Consider the following 21,334-nt stretch of genomic DNA (forward strand, 5'->3'; position numbering starts at 1 on the left):
TGAAGCATCACCAAGTAGCATCACAGAGCACTCGGAGGAAAGCGCAGCGACTCGTTCTGATACATCAGCTCACAGACGCCTCTTGCTGATCAACATCACCCTTTAAAGTGATGTGGGGAAAGAGCACCATCTACCCACCCAGAAAGAGCAAGGCCAATTGTGCTCTCTCAGGGCTCCGGCAGCTGATGGCAAACTTCATAAACAGGATTCGAATCGCCGGTCTCCTGATCATAGTGGCAGCGTTTAGCCTGCTGGACCACTCGGACCACTCAACTGCATTTACGTCATGAGTCTACACATGCAGGTCTGCTTATAAATAGAGCACTTATTAGAAGGTAGAAGTGGAAGTGGGAATACAAAATATAAATGTGCAGAAATGCTCAAATTCAGAAACTTCAGGAAAGTTTTAACAGAGAAAGACAAAGATATATAATGAACAGCACATCACACAGTGCAAGACCTACCAGGGAAAATGTATCTAATTAGTATTCTCTTATTTTTAGAAAGCAGTTCTGCTAATCCATTGTTTTTGTGAAAGGAAAATGGTCAAAACAAGGACGCAATAAATTCGATAAAAAAAACTGCATGACATGAAAAGAACTTCTCACCAACTGTGATTGAACAGTGGTGAACAGTGGTGTTGTGTTGCAACCAGTGACAAACAATGACACTTGACAACATTGCAAAATGGGAAAAATGGATTCCACAAAATACTAGCAAATCCTGGATGCAAATATCAAAATCTGTGAAAAGATGAAGGTCTAAAGTGGAATGATAATGATCGAAAATATACTTCAAAAGTAGACCTGTCCCAATATTAATGCTGTGTGCCGACTATTGAAAGAAGTACATATTTATGTTATTCAGGACATTTCTAAAAATGTATATTTCAATTCTAATGCATGAATAGTAAAAGTGTATTGGTTTTAATAAGACTTGAATGTAATATTATGCTATAATTATAATATTAGTGGAATTATATGTACTTATAAATGGCCATAATATAGTTTATCACTGTTCAATCAATTTGTGGGACAACGTTTTTTCTAAAACTATTGTTATGATCACAGACCTTCTCAAAAAAAACAAAACTGAAGCTTTTAAAATAAGTCTTATAGTGTGCGGACCTAAAAATCATAGAAATCATTTGAGGGCGAGGCATTAAACTACGCAGTGAGACAGATGCAAGCTGTGATTTTTGTCAAACAAGGTTTAGCTAAGTACTGACAATTATTTAGATATTTATTATGAATTTATTTTTAGAGAAAGACAATAGCCCGATATTCCTCTTGCACAGTAATTTAATGCAAATAAAGCAAATAAAGTCAAACAATTATGCTAAAAATACAGTCAAAAAATATATATACATAACTACATAACTTTACTGTAACCTAACCAAAGGTCAGACACTATTACAGCTAAAAACACCCCGAAAACCAAAAGTAATTTAGAGGAAACTGGAAAGACCCTAACAAACAATAACACGCACACCAAACAATTTCACATCCCTATGAGCCTCAGCAGCTTCCTCTCTTTAATTATCCAGCTCTCCAAATCACCCATACAGGCCTTTTTATTTCAGTTTTATTAATAGAAATCTATAAAAGAGAATTACAGGTGGTAAATAAATGCAGTGCATTGTGGACTGGTGATTCACTGGGGCTGTGTGTTGGGCAAGAACAATCCAATATATTATGACATACTGCAATACTGTAAGGTCACACACGAGTGCACACGAGAAGAACAGCTCTGTCCAGAGTCTCCTGCATCCCCTCAGTCTGTGGGGTAAAGAAAAAGAAAGAGGGGCTGCTAAAGGGGGGGGGGGGGGGGGGGGGTTTGGGGGGGGGGGCAGCACTGAGACTGAGGGGATTAAACACAGGCATTTTAATCTGAAGTGCAACAGACAGTAGCATGAACTCATGCGATCCTGCAGTCAAGCATATGTGCATTGGTGAAGTGGAGGAGGTGCAAATGTCTGACAATGTCTGATTCAGTGAATCAAGTGAAAAAAGTGTTTTAAAAGAGCCCAATATGGGACTGAAGGAACTACTGTCACTGGCTGCTAAACTACTTAACGTCATCTTCGAGTCTTTCATCAACGGTTAACCCTTAGAACCCTACGGACAGATTTTCCGTCCAAAATCGCACCTTAATCACCTTGTGTTCTCAGCTTAATTACTCAGGACCTTCACATAAACATAATCCATATATGGTTAGAAAGGACGGAACTTACTCTTTCTAAAAATAGCAATAACATCCCAGTACAGTAAAGCATCTACAAGAAACCCATTGAGAAAACACCTAAAAAAGTGAGATCTCCTTCCCCAACCAATATTACTTACCATATGTTACCCAACATATTTATATGATGTTTCAAACCAAATAATATCAGTAAATGACTCAAAAGTGTCCACAGAAAAAGTGTGAACCTACCTTCACTCAAACTAAAGCTAGGTATGCCACTACTTTATATAGTTTTTTTCTAAGTAGATATTTTGCACTAAACATATTGATTTATTTAGACTAAAAGGTTTCCATTTTTGTATATAGTTTTCTTTGTGTATCCTGATCAAAATACTGAGTGTCAGGTTTTTATTATTCTACATGTATCCAAGAGGTCTAATTATGAAGAAAAATAACTCTGCCTGATGCTCTTCATGTATTTTGTAATAAGCCATGTAATGAATAATCATCAATATTCTTATGTTTTCAACTCATAAACACTCTAACCATTTTTGAAAAGATATCTTAGGTGTAAATATATATATATATATATATAAAGTCTATATATTCAAAAATAAATAAATACAAATAAAACAGGCGATTGGTAAAGTTTTGTCCAAAACATGGCCAGTTCCAGGAAAATACAACAATTCTGCAGATGACATGTCTCTCCAAACCATCACTGATTGTAGAAACTTCACTCTAGACCTCAAGCAGTTTGGACTGTGTGTCTCTCCACTCTTCCTCCAGACTCTGATCCCTTTATTTACAAATAAAATGAAAATTTACTGATGATCAGTGATGGTTTGGAGAGACATGTCTTCTTACAGCACTTCATTCTTCCCTCTGCTGACAACTTTATGGAGATGCGGATTTCATTTTCCAGCAGGACTTGGCACACTGCCCACACTGCCAAAAGCACCAATTGGTTTGTATAATATTCAAATTTTCTGAGACACTGATTTTTGGGTTTTCATTGGATGCAAGTCATAATCATCAACAATTAAAAAAATAATCGCTTAAAATAGATCACACTGTGTGAATACATCTATATAATATATGAGTTTCACATTTTGAATGGAATTACTGATATGAAGTAACTTTTCAGTGATGTTCTAATTTTTCGAGATGCACTAGTATTTGATTAAGCTACTAAGCCTACGAGTAACATTAGAATTAAATAATCTTTAATGTAATAATTAATGCATCTATGGGAACGTATGCTATGTTATAACAGAGACTGGACAGCAGTATGACATTCACAAGTATGCAGACCATGCTCATAAAAAAGCAGGGATTTAGGGAAAGGCAGAAAGACATTGATTATTTAACTAATCTAAATAAATAAATAAATAACCAGATTATTAGACTACAAAAATCATAATTGGTTGCACCCCTACTATTGGCTGACCTTTAATGCATTATTCCATATGGGCTACAATTTGTACTTTTATGTGTATAACAGTAAGTATATTAATTTTGGACATCAAAGGTAGGCTGAGCTCATGAAGTAGCCAATGAGTGGATGAGTATTACATGGGTTACAAACTTAACTTTGGTGTTGGTTTGAATTTTGAATAGAACTCATTTTAAAAAACTATTAAAAAGCACACAAATGTATTCAGGACATTTATTTGACATTATGCTGTACTCAATATAGCTGAAAGTCTTGTTCGGCATATATTTAAAAAGGTATGCACAACTGCATTAGGGCACTTTATCTCATTCCTTATGGTGGATCCTCTCAAGCACCATTTAATTTGATGGTCAGTGTCTGAACTGCCATGCCTGAAATCTTCAGGTCTCTCTACAGATGTTCAACAGGGTTCAAGTCTGGGCCACTTAAGTACATTCATAAGCATGCCCTGAAGCCTCTCGAGTATGTTTTTGGCTGTGTGTTTTTGGGTCACTGTCATGTTAAAAGGTGAACTCGTGACTCAACCTGAGCTTGCTTGGATTTTTGTACTGAAAATACTTTGTGAGTGAATAAAAATCAGTCAGTGACAGAGGGTGTAAATAATGAATATATTAAAAATGTAATAGTGTATTAATATATTAATAGTAAGGGTGGGCGATATGGCCCTAAAACAATATCACGATATTTCATAGCATTTTTGCGATAACGATACTCTTGGCGATATAACAAAACACTAAATACAAAAATACACTACTGCAACAAAATGGAATTGTAATTTTAATATTTCATATGATATTATATGGCACACCCCTAACTGAGATATTAAAAATATAAGAATTTTATCAGATTTGTAACAGAAGTCAATGATTCAGAATATCATGATACTATGAACTCCAAATCTCTCCATATATCCAGGATTAAAGTAAAATAAATGATACTGGACACATATAATTTGTCTCTAGTAGATAAATAATGGGGAAATGAGAACAGTGTGAATTTTTCTTTTGCTAAGAACAGTAAAAAAGTAGTACCCTGATGTGATAATTAGGGGTAGGTGATATGGCACCATGTTTCAGGGTATATCGTTCACAATCTAAACATTTTTTGGCGATATTATTGCATGCGATACGAAATGGCACATCCCTAATTACTAGTATTGTGTCCCTTCTTCCAGAGTTGCTTGTTTGTTTGTGTGGACAATTCTTGTCAGAAGCTGCCGGTCGTGATCATTACAACACACTGCTCTGTCCGCTGTGGGGGGTGATGCTTTATATAACATATTCCTTGTACACGTGACACTGTGGTTTCACCAATATTAAATGCATGCACAACTTCGGAAATGAAGTGTCACATCTGTCTGGCACCAACTATCAGACCTCGCTCTATCTGTGATAATACCAATCTCCTTGCCATGAGCACATTGGCCAGAGTTGGCCAGCCTGACTCACAAGATAACACCTCACAACTTTCCTAATGTACATACTAATTAACATTTTGATGTGCCACTTTAAATAGTGTATATTTTTGGGTATATTTATGTTCTTTAATTTATTAATTAATTAGATTTTTATTGTACTATATAAAAGTTAGTTTTAGCTTAATTTTAACAAGTTTTCAGCTTGATCTTATCTTCTTTTGCTCTTAGTTTCTTATCAATTAATTCTTCTTATTATTATTTTTTTAATTTATATCCTATTTTTATTTATATCTATTTTTATCTTTTATTTACTGTTATTTTAAAATGATAAAATGTAGTATTTTCTTTGTCATGTCAATCCCTGTATTCAACATAAAGGAAGGTTGATTGATTGATAATAGATCATTATCTCATTTAACATTAAAAAATAGATGCAATCATAGCAATTTAAAACCATGCATTTTTACATGGCTAATGGATAAAGGGAGAAAAGAAGAAAAAGAATGGCTGGACTGGAGACTGGAGGAAGAAAAGATGAGAGGATGTTTGGGAGAGCGCTGTTTATTCTGCTTTCTGCTTCACAGAGCAGCAACACTGGAGACGGAAGGGTCTTTTATAGCTCGCCTTTCGTTAGGGAGTTTAAACACTAATGAGAAAGCCTCCCGGTGCATCATGGGAACGCTGAAGCTGGGCCACTTCAGGTGCTCTAACAAACATAACCCACACAATTCTCATTACAGTAATACACATTCTACCACACATCTACTAACAGATTATATACATAACAGTGCAGTACGATGAGATACAGACCACATTCACACACACACACACACACCACATATAACAGACAGAGAGAGAGAGACGCACGAATGCAGCTCATCATTTCCAACCCTTGATAGCTTTGCAAGTCTCTAGTTACCACGCAACAGACGTTACGTTAATGGTGGCCACAGAGACTGAAAACGAAACCTAGACTCTAAACTGCCTGCAGAAATACTATAAAAACAGCAGCTCTGTGCAGTTAATAAAAAAAATAAAAAAAACAATAAAAACACTGATTACTAACTGAATCCATGGGCCAACAACTAAATCTGTAGCCTAATCTTTCTAGATGTATCAACCATATAATAACATTATATACTGTGATATAAATGCACTTGGTGTAGAATAGTGGGTAACAGCAAAAAGTCACCATGCTACGGCAAAAAAGCCCCTAGGCAGGACTCCTAACACACACAAAGAGACCACTTAAAAATGATGAGTTTCTTTGATTTTACCAAATTGAAATCAAGAGGAAGATGGATGATCACAAGCCATCAAACCAAACTGAACTGCTTGAATTTTTGCACCAGGAGTAAAGGCATAGAGTTATCCAAAAGCAGTGTGTAAGACTGGTGGGATTATACCACCAAATATTGATTTCTGAACTCTTAACCCTCCTGTTGTGTTCCAAGTCAAATTGACCCCTTTTTAAAGTTTGAAGATCTAGTAAAAATAGTTAAAATTATTTTTTTTAGTATGAAACTTCTTCTGCTTGCCTCAATTAGTGTAATAAACATATAATATGAAAATGGTTCATCTCACATATTTGCAACCACCTCCTGCAAAAACAAAATCTAAAACAAATTTGCAATGTTATGTTTCAATGTTATGTAAAATTATTGTTTCATATTTTGGTCTTACAAAAGTAATAAAGTGGTGGAAATTTTTAAAAAAGTTTGAACATGAATTTTTCTAATTCAAATTGAACCGGGAACACCATTGCTGTTCCTGAAAAATTAACACAATTGGAGGTTCAAAACTTTATGAATATGAATTTGTTTTCTTTGCATTATTTGAGGTCTGAAAGCTCTGCATCTTTTTGTCATTTCAGCCATTTCTCATTTTCTGCAAATAAATGTTTTAAATGGCAATAGCTTTATTTGGAATTTGACAACAATGTTCATTTACCTATAAATAGCAAAATCAGAGAAACTGATCCAGAAACTGAAGTGCTCTCTTCATTTTGTCCCAGCTAACAGAGAATGTTCTAAAGTTTAAGGTTAGCCTGTAGCATTACAGCAATAAATTATTTAGGTGTTAAACCTGTTGTGTTTGCATCACAACATTATTAGAACATTTCTTACAGTGCATTTTCAGCTGGACAAACTAATGTTATGGAAACATTTAAAGTAACATTTCCAAAATTAAACATTAGAAAATGTGATATTTTTCTTTTAACTGGTCTAATGGATCATGGATTGTCTGTGTTCTCAGTGTGCATGGTTTTGTCATGACGGTCACGTAAATGGATTAAACCACTATGACCTGTGAACACTCAAGAGCCACAAGAGCCATACGGCAACATACAGAAAACAGCTACACTTATGTAGCAGCTACACTCCATTCTGTGTGAGCAGAGAGGAGAGTTATATTAGTGTGAGGAGTGGGACACTTTGATACGTGTTGAGTGTACAAAAGAGAAAACTTCAAATAAAGCCCTATCCGGACAGGATTAGTTTCTCAGAGGGTCGAGTAATTTTCTCTTTTATGGGGGTCCTCTGTGATTTTATTTCCATCCGGAATGACCATGGTTGTGTTTTTCTCTGAGAAAATTACAGGCTGAATTATCTACTCTTTTTTAATGAACTCTGTGGTCCTCCGGTAATTTTAGTCCTAAGTTTTTTAGTCCACATCTCTAAGTTTTGTCACCTCGCGTTTAATAAAATATCTATTTGTCCACTGCCGCACACCGTAATTACACTTTGAGCATGCGTTTCCACGGAAATCCACGTAAACACAACAGCGAGTGGAAATGGAGAAGCTACTAAATGCAATGTCATGTAACAGAGAAAGCCAAAAACTCATTTTTTTTCAATTGCAGTCCAGATACAAGTTTTATCACTGAGTAAAAATATGATGGGGCTAAAGTCAACCTTAGAACAATAAACTCCACTATTAACATTTAATGAGTAACAGAACAGAAGATAGTAACTGGAAAAAAATTAAAAACTGCTTCACTATGCTAGATCATAAAATAAAAATTTAATAAAAGTAACTAATACAAGCAAAGCAGCAACTCAAAATCTGCTAAAACCTAAAGTTAAATTGGTTCTCACATTTGTCCCCCTTATCTATTTTTTGTCAAAAAAAAAAAACCTCAAAGACTGTGATCCAATCCAATCAAAACTGATCTTTTACACACCTACAACTGATACATGATGGCACTTATATGCCATATTTAATGAAGTAACAAATCTTTTTTTTCCACAAAAAAGATTTTGAGCACTTATTTAAACACAAAATAAAATAATTTCTAAATTTAAGAAAAAAAGAGAACATTACAAAAATCAGAAATTCAGAAATTTGAAAGAAGGTTTAGATGTTTTTTTGCTCCAGATATGCGGTGACTAAATGCATATTATAACAATAAATTCAGCCATTGCAGAGCCCGAGACTCTGCACATATGTTCAGTGCTTCTAGTAGACTTCTGTATGCAAAGAAAGTATTATTAGTCCTGGCCTATGACAGAAATACACCCCTGGTTCCTCATTAGCACTGTTCTGTATTGAGCTGAGCTACTTCATTCAATAGCTCAATAGCTGTGAAACTGCATTAGTTTATAAATGCATTTAAGACACATGAACTCATTTTTTTATTGTTATAGTTTATATGCTTTACACTTTGACACACTCTCACATGAAGGACATCATTTCCTACCCATCAAAACTTGCATGCTTTCAGCTGTATTAACACAACATGGTGCACACTTACAAATCACCACCAAAAGTAAGAGAGCTATGAATCAGGTCAAAAGTAAAAAGAGCAAATTATTAACACAAGTCTAAGTTTAAGTTGGTGTGTGTTGATTTTTAGGTGCAGTAGATCTGCTGAGTAAGGTTTAAAAGCATTAGCAAATGCATTATTAACATTATTTAATTAATGATTTATAGATAGCTGCATTTATCATGGTATCTCCATTTGAACCTGCCAGTTTTTTCATTGTATTATATGTATTAAATATTTCTGGATATAAAGAGCATTAGAAATTAAAAAAAAGATTGTATACTACATTATACCACACTCTAAAAAACAGAGGTACGATATGAGTACTTTTTTGTACTCAAAGGTACACTCTTCATAATTGTACCCTCCAAGGTACAATATTGGTCTTTACAGGGTCAGATTTGTTCTCTCTGAAGTACAAAGTAATTTTTAACAGCAATAAGTACAAATTTGTACCATTTAACCAGCCAAAGGGTACATTCAGTATTCTGTATCACTGTACTAATTAACAATATATATTTTAATTGCGCATTTTTTATTTAAAAGCCAGTCAATTTTGCATCATCAAGTTTTTGAGCCATATTTAGTTGATGATAATGTTTATAATCTTTATAATCTTAACTGGCACAAAAACCATGGGTACAAAAAAGGACTTTCATGGAAAGGTACTTTTTTGTACCTCAATATAAGGTACAGCCCCAGCGACAAGCTTTGTACTCTTTTAAGTACAAATCTGTACTTACTTTTCTTAGAGTGCAGGGGTCGGCAATAGGTGGCCCAAGGGCCAGCATGTGGCCCGCAAGCATGAAACATCGGACCTGTGAGGTTGTTTGAACTATAATGAACGATAATGGAAAAAAAAATGCTTCTCTAGTGAGCTTTTGTTTACATTCCTCTCCTGTCTCTCTGTCGCGCTTGGTGTGACTTTAGTTTCTGCCTGTTCTCGTTTTTGTGCCCGTTCTTGGGCACCCTGTCGCCTTATAAGTGGGGCTGCAACTAATGATTATTTTGGTAGTTGACTAATCTGATGATACTGTTTTTGATTAGTCAATTATTAACAGAAAAACAGCTAAACATGAGATTTTAAAGGCATATAAATGTGTAGATGTTGTTTAATCATGGAAAGTACTGATATTTAGTAAGTAATTATGTAATCTTTTGTGTTTGGGCACTTTTGGTGACAGATTAAGTTGAGTGTAAACTGTGTGAGTGAGCCTGTTACCCATCTCCCATTGCGTTTCTGTCCCCAGCACTTTGTGTAATGCAGTACTGTTGCAAATTAACCATTAGTCGACAATGAAATTTGTAGTCGATAAATTTAAATAAATTGACATTGTCGATTATATTGAATAATCGTTGCAGCCCTACTTATAAGGGCGTTTTTTTCCCAGCCGTGTCTCAATTCACTTGTCGCAGCAGTGACAGTGTATTGGACCGAGACCCTGAAGTTGTGTTTATTTATTCTTTTTTTTTTTTTTTCTCCATCTTGAGTTTAGCTGCTTTGAGATCAACTGTTCTGCAATTGAGTTCAACAACCCTCTGGGATGGAGAGCTACTAGTCTGTAGCACTCCATCCCACTGCACCTTTCCATTTTCCAAAACAGATTTTTTTTTTGTGGCCCGCCACGTAATTGCTTGGAAAATATCTGGCCTGTAGCCAAACTTAATTGCTGACCCCTGCATTATACTATTGAAAGTTTAAAAACAATCTATTGTATGTGTTTACAGAATATCATCATAATACAGACTTTACATCTGTCCACTGTCCAGGAAAAGGCTTTCTATGAAGTTTTGTTTAAAGCATTTATTGTTTTGAGGATCTGATTGCATTCAGTGACATCAGGACTTTGAATGATCACCACCCCATCTCATCCTCAACTCATCCCAAAACTATTGGACAGAGATCTGTCATTCTATAGAACACAGATCCACTGGTCCACAGCTCAATACTGGGGGCTTTATACCCCACTAGCCCACACCTGTCATCAGGCATGGTGCATGTTTCACTATAACAAGAGTGTCCTATTCTATTGGCAGTACTTATCTACAAGGACTAGATAAGCTGTTTGTGCACATTTACACATACCTGTGTCAGCAATGGGTGCAACTTGGAAAAGTGGCGATTATTTTTAATGCATTTATGGGAAGGGGTGTCCACAAACGTGGACATATAATGAAAGATGTGTGTTTGTTTGTGTATTCATGATCACTGAAGTGTATACAGGACATCAATGAGAATCTGACATCATCAGAGAGCATGAGCAAGAGAGCCTAGAGCGAGAAAACCCATTCAAGCCAAAGAGAAAAGAAGCTGCTGCTCTTCCTCTTCAGCACACACAGGAAAATAATGCGTGTGAAACACAGAGGGAGAGAGAGAGCTTGTTTTCATATATTTCCAGGACAAAATGAGAAAAAAAGAGGTTGCCTATAAGTGCTGGTTAGCATGACAGTAAATTAGAACTTGACATTTGCAGGACAAATTATGCAGCAGACATTAAGAACAAGAATAACTATTTAAATGGAATAAAATAACTAGTTAATAGTTGTAATTATTGTTGTAGCCACAGTTATTGCATTTGGGTAAAAAAAATAAGAGACCACTTAAAAATTATGAGTTTCTTTGATTTTAACAAATTGAAAACCTCTGGAATAAGCTGAACTGCTTGAATTTTTGCACCAGGAGTGACAAAGTCAGAAGCAGTGTGTAAGACTGGTGGAGGAGAACATGTCAAGATGCATGAAAACTATGATTAAAAACCAAGATTATTCCACCAAATACTGATTTCTGGACTCATAAAACTTTATGAATATGAATTTGTTTTCTTTGCATTATTTTAGTCTGAAAGCTCTGCATCTTTTTTGTTTTTTCAGCAATTTTTCATTTTCTGCAAATAAATGCTTTTAAACAAATGACAATACTTGTAATTTGGGAGAAATGTTGTGTGTAGTTTATAGAATAAATCAACAATGTTCATTTTACTCAAACATATATCTATAAATAGCAAAATTAGAGAAACTGATTCAGAAACTGAAGTGGTCTCTTAATTTTTTCCAGAGCTGTATAGGATGCCGAAGGGCTTAGAATTATTATTACATGAATAAATGCTTAATCCCTATTAAAATATATATAAATCAGGTCATCATTATTCAGATGTATAGACCCTAGTGTAGGGATAGTAAGCCCATGGGTATTTCATGTGTTTAATTACCTATATGCATAAAAGAACCATACAAATTATTTATATATTTATATATACTGTATAAATTGTACATACACATATACATCCATGTACATTTTCTAAATGTCCGAATGTTTTTGGACACCCAGTCTAATGATAGGTTGCCCACTATAACGTGATATGATACTGTGGTTCTGAAATAATCAATATATTACATGACCATTCTCCAAAATACATCTCGGCATCTGTGTTACTAAAGAGAATAAAATACTCCTAAATAGGTAAATACCAGGAATTATGGATTTATTGGTGTCAGATTCAGAGAATTTTACAACCAATATTCTTCACCGCATCAACACCGCAATCAAGCATCAACTTCAGCAAGTTAAATTGAGGGGATGAGTCTTAAGGTGTTTACAAAGCCTATTTTTTAATAAAATGATCAATAATTGATGGCACGTCAATGGTCCCATTGATGTTATTAATATCACTGATTTTTAAAAGAAGCATACATGCAAGCACAGTCACATCAAAATATTATGACCAGTGTCTAGTTTCTACAGTCACTTTCCTCTAAATAGAAGCACTTTGTTGCACTTCCTTAATGGTTGTCCTGTGGGGTCCTGATTATTGAATAACAGGGTGAAAGGAGGATTATAATAAAGTAGGCAAAGAAAAAGTCTTTTGTTACAGAACTACAATATGCTACTATATGACCAGCAGAGCTGATAACATGGACAGTGAGTGTAGAAACAATGAGATAATATTCTAATATAACAGTGTACATGTATTTGTGTTTGTAGGTCAGGTCCATAACGAGCTACAGCCTCAGTCCTGACGATGCTCCTGCTCTACACTGCCATCCTCTCGTCTTCCGACTAACCCTGACTTCTCCTGACACACACACACATATATATATATATATATACGTATATATATATGAATAGTGACCTAAATGTTAGTGTAATTATAGTGTTTTTTGCCGAACTTGCCCCAAACTGCAATCACAAGCCTAATACATAAACCTACATACACCTAAACCAAACCGTAACCAAATCTATACAATTTCTTAATGTATTTACTCAGCTTAACATTAACTAGAGATGCACTGAAATGTTACATTTTGTTCGCTTTAAGTCAGAAATATTGTTTTTTTCACCATTAAATAAACAAAATAGCCTGCATTTGACTTATCCAAGTCACAAGCCACAGCAATAGAAGTTAGCTAAAGTTCATTAACTGATTAGCTACCTACACTTGTGTCTAACTGTCCAGCTATGGGTCTAAAAATGAGATAATCTGCTGCATAACCTTTGACCACTTTAACACCAGTCTCTCAACTTAGCTCTCTTGTTTGCGGCTTTAACACTTATGTCAGTAGTGCAGAAGTAAAAAAGAAGAAAAGCAGTTGAGCTATGCTAATTGCTACACTGTGGATGTGTAGCTGAGCTAGCTGGGCAACAGTTAGCTTAGCAAGTGAGCTAGCAAACTCTATGGATCTACTATTGGGGAAATAAACATGAACTTCAGCTTTTTTGTGTCATTTAACAGCAGCAGCAGTCGCTTGATCAGAGTTGTGTAGCATCTTAGCAACACAGCCGGGCATATTTTATATCTCCTCATGCAGGACCAGCCTCCTATTTGTTTGAAGGGAGAGAGACCAAAATACTCAAAACCAAAGGTCTAATTACTATTTAAACAACATATTTTACATTACTGTAATGTACTGTAATAAAACCTAACAAAAAAAGGCTAAAAATATACACAAAAACATGATTTTTCAACTTATGGCTACTGCGCCTGCGCACATCTCCACAGCAAGAGGGAGTTCCCCACCAGCACACAAACCATAGTCTGGATTCTACAACAACAGCAAGATGATTGTCTCTTTTTATTGAAGTGCAGGCCTTTATCCATAAATCGGTGTCATGATTAGTGTTACGAGAAATCCCACATAGCGGTCAGTGGCCTCTCTCTCCTCAATAATGAGGTCTCTGGTTTCAGTCAGTCAGACTTGAGCATGTCCTATGGTGAACCAAACGTTATCATGCTAATGCTAGGGAGCACAACTGCTTACAGCACACATAACTACAACAAAGAGCAAACAGCACAAGAACAGATCCACCAGTCAAAGCAGTCGTAAAGCTGAGCTTCTTACCTCGATGGAGCCGAAGTCCACATTCTCATAGTGAAAGTGGGCACAGTCAATAAGCTTTGGGAAGTGGCCTTTGACAACAGACAACCTGCAATCAAAACCACACAACAAATGTTCAGTATGACTGAGTCTGAGGACCAAACACTACAGGAGCGGAAACATGCTGTATTCTACACACATTAAACAGATTTGACACTGAAAAATACTGTATTACTCTCCAGAATATGATCCTGCAACAAAATAAATGTTACTTTCATCAGTAACAGGAAGAATGCAATAAAATAAATAATGTAACAATAAGTGCATGCATATAAAACACACACACACAAACAATTATACAAAAATACCATAAAAGCTTCCCAATACAAAACAGACTATATTCAGAATACTGCTATTATCATATATGATTTTTTTTATAGTTTGAACATTTTTTTTTGCAAAATTATGGCTCAAAAATGCAATATGATACAACCACTACACTGGACATACTTTAATACTATGAATACAATTACAATAACAGAAGTTTGATGTAAAATGGTTAATTTTAGTTAAATATGCTGACTTGGACTTCACAACTATTGAACTATGACAGGAAACATGTTATAACAGGAATATAATCCTTGTATTTATGATATATCCCTGAATTATTATTTGTAAGGCTGACTGTACTGGCAATAATGCTGATTTTTTAAAATGTATTATTAACAGAAAATGCAAAATAAAAAATATATCTTCAGCAACTAGCGGCATATTACTATTTATAAATGAAAAAAGAGCTGTAAAATGGGCCAAATCCAAAAATTCTAAAGTGTTATTTAACAATAGGGGTGTGCAATATGCTCCTAAAATGGATCATTTGATCTGGTAAATTGAATACTCTAAATTGGCCAGACAATTGATCTGGTGTGGTATGTATGCAAGTTTGTGTGTGTGTAAGTGTGTGTGTAAATGTATTATGACTGTGTGCCCAGATATGGATTGGCACTCTGTCCTGGGTAAATGCTGTAGTGCCTGATGCAGTCCTCCAGGTGGACGGTTGTTTCCGGTTGAGAGTACGCTGTGCGCTATTGGCTGCCGCTTCTCACCGGTGTGTGGATGAGTGTTAATGTGTGATGTGCTTGTGTGTAAAACGTGTAAATTGTAAAGCCTCCTTGGGATTCTAGAAAGGCGCTATATAAGTTGAACTTCATTCATTCATTCATAAAATAATAAGGATTATTAAGGAAAATTATCCATGGCAATATGACATATAATATACCACATTTAATATAAAAAAGGTAATTTTGAAGAATTTTTATTGGTCCGTTCATTAAGAAATTTTGACACAGTATAGGGACAGTTTGTGCATTAAACTACAAATCCACAAAAATGAAGATACTTGTTTTTCATTGGACAGCAACGAAAGTTTCAAACATTCAGTATAAACACGCAAATATATAAATGTTTGTCTATTGCATTAACACTAACTTACCAAGACATTAAATAGTGTAAAAAATAGTGTAATTTAACAACAAACGCAATAAAAAAGCATATTTTGAGCATGCATATAAAGTGCAAATAATTAAAGGTTTTACAGTAAACAGAAAAACAAATACAAATGTTTTCAATAATACTGCTATTATCACTGTAAAGAGATTTGAATTGTGTTCAAGACTGTTGTGATATTATTAAATATAACGTGATATGGCACACCCCTACATAACAGTACTGATCTATTATACTAATTGCAGCCCTAAAATGCACACACTCAGCCCACTAGAGAACACCTGTGAACAAATAAAAGCACAGAGAATATGGTGCTGATGATTAGTCAGTTCTCTGAGACAAGCAACACATCACTCTGCCAGACTCTGCTGATGACAAGCAGCTACAAAAATCAGGCCCTGTGATCACAGCTTTCTCTGGGCCAGTCTTTATAGAGGGGTAGCAGCTTAAAGCTAACCGAGGCTGACCAGCTTTTACATCTTTTTTCTCCAATGTCTGAAACCTCAAAACCAAATCAAAACACCTCACTCACAAACACTAAACCATGTTTGAAATGTAACATTTTCCACTTTCTATGGCATATTTACCAGAGGTTTTATTATTTATTTTACCCCAAACCTGGACAGAAGTGAATTATTAATTTTAAGAAATGTTGGATGACAACAAATGAGAATTGGTAACTGTATGACTTGCACTGAGCTTTTTGACAGTGCCAAAAGTATTCAGCCCCCTTGAACTTTTTTAACCATTTGCCACATTTCAGGCTTCAAACATAAAGATATAAAATTGTATTTTTTTGTGAAGAATCAACAACAAGTGGGACACAACTGTGAAGTGAATGAAATTTATTGGATATTTTAAACTCTTTTTTTTGGGTGTGCAATATTATTCTGCCCTCTTGCATCAATACTTTGTAGCGCCATCTTTTGCTGTGATTAAAGCTGCAAGTTGCTTGTGATATGTCTCTATCAGTTTTGCAAATCAATAGACTGACATTTTTGCCCATTCTTTCCTGCAAAACAGCTGGAGCTCAGTTGGAGGTTGGATGGAGAGCGTTGGTTTGTGAACAGCAGTTTTCAGCTCTTTCCACAGATTCTCCATTGGATTCAGGTCTGGACTTTGACTTGGCCATTCTAACACCTGGATACGTTTATTTGTGAACCGTTCCACTGTAGATTTTGCTTTATGTTTAGGATCATTGTCTTGTTGGAAGATAAATCTCCGTCCCAGTCTCAGGTCTTTTACAGACTCCAACAGGTTTTCTTCCAGAATGGTCCTGTATTTGACTCCAACCATCTTCCAATCAATTTTAACCATCTTCCCAAATCTGTCCCTGCTGAAGAAAAGCAGGCCCAAACCATGATGCTGCCACCACCATGTTTCACAGTGGGGATGGTGTGTTCAGGGTGATGAGCTCTGTTGCTTTTATGCCAAACATTTTGTTTTGTATTGTGGTCAAAAAGTTCTATTTTGGTTACATCTGACCAGAGAACCTTCTTCCACATGTTTGATGTGTCTCCTAGGTGGCTTGTGGCAAACTTTAAACAAGACTTTTTTATGAATATCTTTGAGAATTGGCTTTCTTCTTGCTGCTCTTCCATAAAGACCAGATTTGTGCAGTGTACGACTGATTGTTGTCCTATGGACAGAGTCTCCCAACTCAGCTGTAGATCTCTGCAGTTCATCCAGAGTGATCATGGGCCTCTTGGCTGCACTGAACTTAAGGAGTGAGTTTGCTGCACTGAAAGTAAAGGGGCCGAATAATATTGCATGCCCCACTTTTCAGATTAAAAAGAAAAAAAAAAAGTTTAAAATATCAAATAAGGTTCATTCCACTTCACGATTGTGTCCCACATGTTTTATATATTAATGTTTGAAGCCTGAAATGTGGCAAAAGGCTGAAAAGTTCAAGGGGGCCGAATACTTTTGCAAGGCACTGTATAAACCTTTAAACATATACACATAATAAAAACACTATACAGTGAATAAGGACATACTGCTATAATATTATTATTATTATTTTCAGGTGAAACCTCCTCCTCAGTGACCACGGAAACTGTATTTGAATACAGCATGTTTACAGACACTGTGCAACACTACATAGATGGCTAGTCCATTTGCATGGGTAAGAGGCTAGGAGTGCACTCTGTGGTTCTGCGGGGTTTTCGGTGTTGAGAGGCTTGCTAGACCATAGAGAGCAGTACACCACGTGAGGATATATTTGCATCAGTTTTGCAAAAGGAAGTGAAACTGAAATGCTTCCTATTTTAGACCTCAGTGTAGCTCATGAGGATTCTGCTCACACACACACACTTTATCTGGTGACCCTGTATTTGAAGACAGAGACTTCATAACACAGATAAGCACTGAATAACTTCTAGAAGCAGTACTTTAGTGTTTATGCACGTCTTATGGCAGTAACTGCAAGATGACATAAGACGAAAATGCACTTGTTATTAAAGAAATGATTGCAAAAATAGTGTTAAAAAGGAAGTGTTGGATTGCAATGCTATTTGTAAGAAAGACAAAGGTTACCAGGAAAAAAAATTATAATAATTTTTGAGACTGAAATGGATGGGAAACTCTCGGGACCCTAGTTTAGCAATCTATAGGTTAGCAGTAAACTCTGCAGCTTGATTTTAGAGCTTGATGGTGTGTCTTTGCCATCATGTGGACACAAAAATATGCCTTGTGCAGCTTGAAATGCGCATAAGGCATGTACTAATTCTCTCAATTAATTATGGGTGTGTTTTGGGTGTAATGAAAAATAAACCAATCAGCGCGTCACTTGCTATTCTCTTTAAGAGCCAGAAGCACTCTGACTTTGGCGGATTGGTATTTTAACGGCGTAGCACTTCTGCTCCTCTCAGCAGAGGAAACTGACATGCACGTTCACACTGTGAAGATGTGCAAACAGGTTATTTTTGGGAACAGCAATGTTATATTATTTAGTATTCTGTTCATGGTTGATGTAACAGTTGGGTTTGTGCACTGCTGTGAGTTGCTGTGTATGTGTGTAAAGTGCGGGAGGATGAGTGTGCCAAGATAACAAAAAACCTCTGACGGGTGACTGTTGTCAGGGTTTTATTCAGTCAGTAGTGCACCTGTGTCTTCTACTGCCAAGATAGCAATATTCCCTATATTTACCTGGACACAACTCACTTAGAGCTGGAGTCCTTAACACCACTGGCAGAGAGGAGAGCCCTCAGTAAGCTGCTGAACATCATGGACAATGTTCACCACCCTCTGCACAGCACCATCACCAGGCAGAGGAGCTCATTCAGCGGCAGACTGCTGTCCCAGTCCTGCTCCACAGACAGACTTCGAAAGTCTTTTGTTCCTCAGGCCATAAGACTGTTCAACTCCTCTCAGCACAGCAAACTAAAGACTCTGTGAAACTTTTTCATTCCGGCCACTCTGGCCACACCATGGACACACCCCCAGCTATGGACACACTCTCAGACTTGCTGATGCCTAGAACACTTTTTATAGTTCTACCCTATTTTGCACTAGTAGTTCATTCACTAGTTAATTCATCTACTGTTTACGTATCTTTTGCACTGTTTACGTATCTTTTGCACTGCTTAATTTAATTTAAATTATTATATAACTGTGTATCTGCACTTTCTGTTTGGCTGACATCAGTTATCCTCACATTATGCACATCAACTGGTGTTCACTGTCTATTGTGTTCAACTGCACTACCACCATTCTCCATCTCCATTACACACACACACGAAGACTGTACATTTACACTGTATATTCTATTTCTTATTTGATTGTATTTATATGTATCTTTATATTTTATCTTTTTTAACTTTGTGTATTGTGTAACCTGCTGCTGGATGCCAAGAAGTTCCCCCCGGGGATCAATAATGTATGTATGTACGTATGTACGTATGTACGTATGTATGTATGTATGTATGCACTTTCTGTTTGGCTGACATCAGTTATCCTCACATTATGCACATCAACTGGTACGTACGTATGTATGTATGTATGTATCTATCGTACGTACGTACGTACGTACGTACGTACGTACGTACGTACGTACGTACGTACGTACGTATCTATCTATCTATCTATCTATCTATCTATCTATCTATCTATCTATCTATCTATCTATCTATCTATCTATCTATCTATCTATCTTTCAGACCACAACGCTGATTGACATAGATCTACAGCTCTGTAAAAAAAAAAATAAGAGACCACTTAAAAATGATGAGTTTCTTTAATTTTATCAAAAATTGAAAACCGCTAGAATATAATCAAGAGGAAGATGGATAATCACAAGCCATCAAACCAAGCTGAACTTTTTTGAACTGTGTAAGACTGGTGGAGGAGAACAAGATGCATAAAAACAGTGAATATTGATTTTGGAATTCTTAAAACTTGAATATATGAATATGAACTTGTTTTCTTTGCATTATTTGAGATCTGAGATATTCAGGTCTGGCTCTGTTTTTTTTGCTATTTCAGTCATTTCTCATTTGACAATGACAATATTTTATTTGGAATTTAGGAGAAATGTTGTCCGTAGTTTATAGAATAAAACAACAATGTTCATTTTACTCAAACATATGAGAGCTGTATTCAAAAACTCTACTGCTATTTTAACAATGCAGGGTGTAAGATAGCAATGAGCATTATTTATTAAGCTGCACATGTAGAAGTGTAGAAGTGTGTAATGCATGTGTAACATAACACATCAGATGAAATTAAATAAATTGTATTAAACTGGTATTAAGATTTCATGCTGCTTTTGTTGGAATAAATGTAATCTAGTAGAAGCATTGCGATTGTATTCAGCAACAAGAAAGTCAATGAGGTCAGGATGCTGGGTGATAATCACCATCCCACCTCATCCCCTACTTACTAACTCAGGGGTCACCAACCCTGCTGCTGGAGAGATACCTTCTTGCATGTTACACCTCCATCCTAAATCTAACACATCCCCCTTTCAACTGATAAAGCTCTCCTACAGGCGTTATTTAGATGGATACAGTCTGCTGCAAGGTACAGTAGCTCTTCAGGAGCAGAGATGTTGTTGACCCTGTGCTAACTCTGGGCTAACTCATCCTAAAAGTACTGAATGGAGCGTGATAGTTCCTGAAAACCCAGTTCCACTGCTTCAATGCTTAGTGCTAGGGGGCTTTGTAACCCTCTAGCCCACACCTGGCATTTGATAGTTAGATAGTAGTTGCCTAAAGAGTGTGGAGGACAGTGAGTGAAAAACAAACAAACACAGTGTTTAAAAACTCCAGCAGCACTGCTGTATCTAATCCACTCGAACTAGCACACAACACACACTACTAACACCTCATACACAACCACCGTGCTAATCAGTGCTAATCACTGCAGGGCTGAGAATAATGACCCACCACCCAAATAACAGTAGCTGTATGCAGAGAAACAGAAACACAAGACTACAGTCTATCATTATAGTAGAACTAGGGGTGGGCAATATTATATTGTATACAATATATCGTGACACGGAAACATCATGATATTAAAAATCCATGTTGTGATAATAGGGATGGTTTGTCTTAAAAGTAGTCTATTATTTACTGTGAAGCTTTAAGTGTATTTATTGTATAATTGTTTTAGTTTATAGTTTTAGTTTGCAGTTTGTATGCATGCACTAAATATTCTGCAATAATTTTTGCTGCATTATATTATTTTAATCTAT

General features: G+C 36.0%; 1 protein-coding gene across 6 annotated transcripts in view; it reads right to left on the minus strand.

Annotated features, from left to right (window-relative positions):
- Positions 1–21,334, minus strand: part of arhgap33 (Rho GTPase activating protein 33) — a 118,714-nt gene that overhangs the window by 42,157 nt on the left and 55,223 nt on the right. For all 6 annotated transcript variants that reach the window (XM_049467451.1, XM_022668679.2, XM_049467455.1 and 3 more), the window contains one exon: positions 14,161–14,245. In XM_049467451.1, the coding sequence (XP_049323408.1) occupies positions 14,161–14,245 (85 nt within the window). The remainder of the gene's footprint in view (positions 1–14,160; positions 14,246–21,334) is intronic.

This window comes from Astyanax mexicanus, chromosome 1 (genome assembly GCF_023375975.1).
Source record: "Astyanax mexicanus isolate ESR-SI-001 chromosome 1, AstMex3_surface, whole genome shotgun sequence".
Classification (NCBI taxonomy): Eukaryota; Metazoa; Chordata; class Actinopteri; order Characiformes; family Acestrorhamphidae; genus Astyanax; species Astyanax mexicanus.